A 2,627-nucleotide genomic window follows, 5' to 3' on the forward strand; every position below is an offset into this window, starting at 1 on the left:
GCCTCACCTGTGCACACCACGCCCGCGTCCTCGCCGTGGTTGCAGTCGTGCTCGCCCCAGGTGTGCAGCTGGCACTGCGCCAGCTCCTGCTCCCTACCTGTGCAGTGGGCGCCGTCCAGCCAGATGGGATCCGCCCCCCGGCCGAAGTGGGCGTGGCCGGGCGCGGCGAGGGCGTGGCCGCAGCCCAGCTGGCGGCAGATCACCTGCGCGTCCTGCAGGTCCCAGGTGTCGTCGCAGACGGTTCCCCACTTGTGCTCGCGGAACAGCTCCACCCGCCCCGCGCAGGCGCTGGAGCCGTTGGCCAGGCGCACCTGGAGCTGCGACTCCACCTCCACACCTGCGGGGCAGGACAGGTGTGGCGCACCTGGGCAGGGCTCCAGATGTGGCTGGGGTGTGGCTTCAGGCGGGAAAAGGGGTTCTGGGGCCAACAGGTGGGCATTGGGAGGGGTTTGGGGGTCGACGGGTGGCTCTGGGAGAGTCTTGGGCTCAGGTATGAGCAGGTGTGGTTCTGGGTGGATTTAGGTCGGTGATGGGGTGGAGAAAGGGGTTCTGGGGCCAACAGGTGAGTCTGGGAGGGTCCTGGGGCTGACAGATGACTGTGAGATGGTTTTGGGGTCAACAGGTGAGTCTGGGGCTGTGCTGGGGTCAACAGGTGAGTATTGGGAGGGTTTGGGATCAAACAGGTGAGTATTGGGAGGGTCTCAGGGTCAACAGGTGACTGTGGGACGGTTCTGGGGTCAACAGGTGAGTCTGGGAGGGTTCTGGGCTCAGGTGTGGTCACAGGTAGGTCCAACCAGGTAACCCCCCCTTCCCCACCTCCCTGAGCCCCCTACCCGCCCCTCCCCAAGCCCCACCTGCCTCACCTGCACACACCACGCCCACGTCAGCGCCGTGCTCACAGCTGGCCTCTCCCCAGGGCCCCACCTGGCACTCACCCAGGTGGCCCTCAGTGCCCGTGCAGGTGACCCGGTCCAGCCACACTGGCCCCTCCCCCCGCCCGAAGTGGGCCCCGCCTGGCGCCGACAGGGCGGGGCCACAGCCCACCTGGCGACAGACCACCTGAGCCTCGGCCAGGCCCCAGGTGTGGCCGCAGAGCGTCCCCCACCTGTGCAGGTAAAGCACCTCCACGCGCCCCGCGCAGCGCCCGGGTCCGCCCGCCAGGCGCAGCGGGACAGGTGAGGGTGGGGCCAGGGCGGGACCTGGATGGGCGGGGAGAGAACAAGAGGAGAGTCAGGATAGGTGTGGAGGGGGTCAGGTGTGACCCTGAAGTCCAGGTGTGACCCCAGGGACAGGTGTGACCCCAAAGTCCAAGTGTCTCCCAATGTCCAGGTGTGTCCCCACCTCACCTGTCCCCCCCCAGCTGTGTCCCACCCCACTCACCGCTCAGGGACAGGTAGAGGAGCAGCCCCAGGTGGCTCTGCAGGTAAAGGAGCCTCATGTTGGGAGTGCACACCTGGGCACAGGTGAGGTCCCAGCAGGGGCTGAGGTGGGCACAGGTGTGGCCTGCACAGGTGAGAATGTATGTCCAGAACAGGTGACGTCACAGGTGAGAAGGTGTATCCTGCACAGGTGAGAAGGTGTGTCCTGGACAGGTGAGTGCTCCTCCAACACCTGAGGACCCCCAGTCACACCTGAGTCCCCCCAGCACACCTTAGGACCCCCAGACGCACCTGGGAACACCCAGACACACCTACGCCCCCCCCAGTGCTTTAAGGACCTGCCACACCTGAGTTCCCCACACACCTGAGCCCCCCCAGATGCACCTGGGGGCCCCCAGACACACCTGAGCCCCCCCAGACACACCTGAGCCCCCCCCCGTGGTTTTAGGGACCCCGAGACACACCTGAGCCCCCCAGGTGGGATTTACCTGCCCCCCCGAAGCAGGTGCGGCCCCCTCAGGTGCCCCCTCCGCGTGCCGGGGGTGGGGGAGGGGGAACCTCTGGACCCTCCTGGGTTTGTCCCGGTTTTCTTCCTGGAAAAGCTGCTGACGCAACCACGGGGTCACGGAGGGGGGGGGGAAGGGTCACCTGGACACCTGGCACTGGTCCAGGGGGGGAGGGGCCACCCCAATTCGCCTTCCCAGTTGAATGCCGGGACCCCTCCCCTCCCCCCCATCTGGGACCGGCTCACCTGGGCCGGGATGGGGGGCTCAGGTGGCTCAGGTGGGCGCCGGACCCTCCCCAAGGGGGACCCTCTCACCTGGAGGGGGGCGGCACTGAGGACCCTCCTGGCCATGACGTACCTGTGCGGTGAGTGACGTCCTGGGGGGTCCGGGGGGGTTGGGGACCCAGTTTGGGGGATTCTGACCCAAAATTGAAGGGTTTTGACCCAAAATTGAAGGGTTTTGGTCCAAAACAGAAAAAGTTTCCCCCCAGATTGAAGGGGGTTGACCCGGAATTGAAGGATTTTGACCCAAAACTGGAGGGGTTTGACTTAAAATTTAAGGATTTGGACCCAAAATTGGATATTACCTCAAAATCAACATATTTTGCCCCAAAATCAACATATTTTGACCCAAAATTGACATCTTGCCCTGTGTCACAGAATTCTACTCCAAAATTGGCATCTTTTGCCCCAAATTGATGGATTTTACCCCAAAATCAACATATTTTACCCCCAAATTGATG

The 2,627-nt window shown here is 63.9% G+C and overlaps 2 protein-coding genes across 2 annotated transcripts in view; one reads left to right on the forward strand and one right to left on the reverse strand.

Annotated features, from left to right (window-relative positions):
* LOC108509975 (scavenger receptor cysteine-rich domain-containing group B protein-like) overlaps positions 1–2,621 on the reverse strand; it is a 4,062-nt gene extending 1,441 nt beyond the window's left edge. The window contains exons 1-5 of the mRNA XM_017839600.1: positions 2,243–2,621; positions 1,868–1,984; positions 1,381–1,561; positions 864–1,199; positions 3–337 (exon numbers count right to left, since the gene is read on the reverse strand). Of these exons, the coding sequence (XP_017695089.1) occupies positions 3–337; positions 864–1,199; positions 1,381–1,438 (729 nt within the window). The 5' untranslated portion in view covers positions 1,439–1,561; positions 1,868–1,984; positions 2,243–2,621. The remainder of the gene's footprint in view (positions 1–2; positions 338–863; positions 1,200–1,380; positions 1,562–1,867; positions 1,985–2,242) is intronic.
* LOC108509976 (deleted in malignant brain tumors 1 protein-like) overlaps positions 2,141–2,627 on the forward strand; it is an 8,533-nt gene continuing 8,046 nt past the window's right edge. The window contains exon 1 of the mRNA XM_017839601.1: positions 2,141–2,249. Coding sequence (XP_017695090.1) covers positions 2,141–2,249 — 109 coding nt within the window. The remainder of the gene's footprint in view (positions 2,250–2,627) is intronic.

The sequence above is a fragment of the Lepidothrix coronata genome, unplaced genomic scaffold, assembly GCF_001604755.1.
Source record: "Lepidothrix coronata isolate B3197 unplaced genomic scaffold, Lepidothrix_coronata-1.0 Scaffold441, whole genome shotgun sequence".
Lineage (NCBI taxonomy): Eukaryota > Metazoa > Chordata > Aves > Passeriformes > Pipridae > Lepidothrix > Lepidothrix coronata.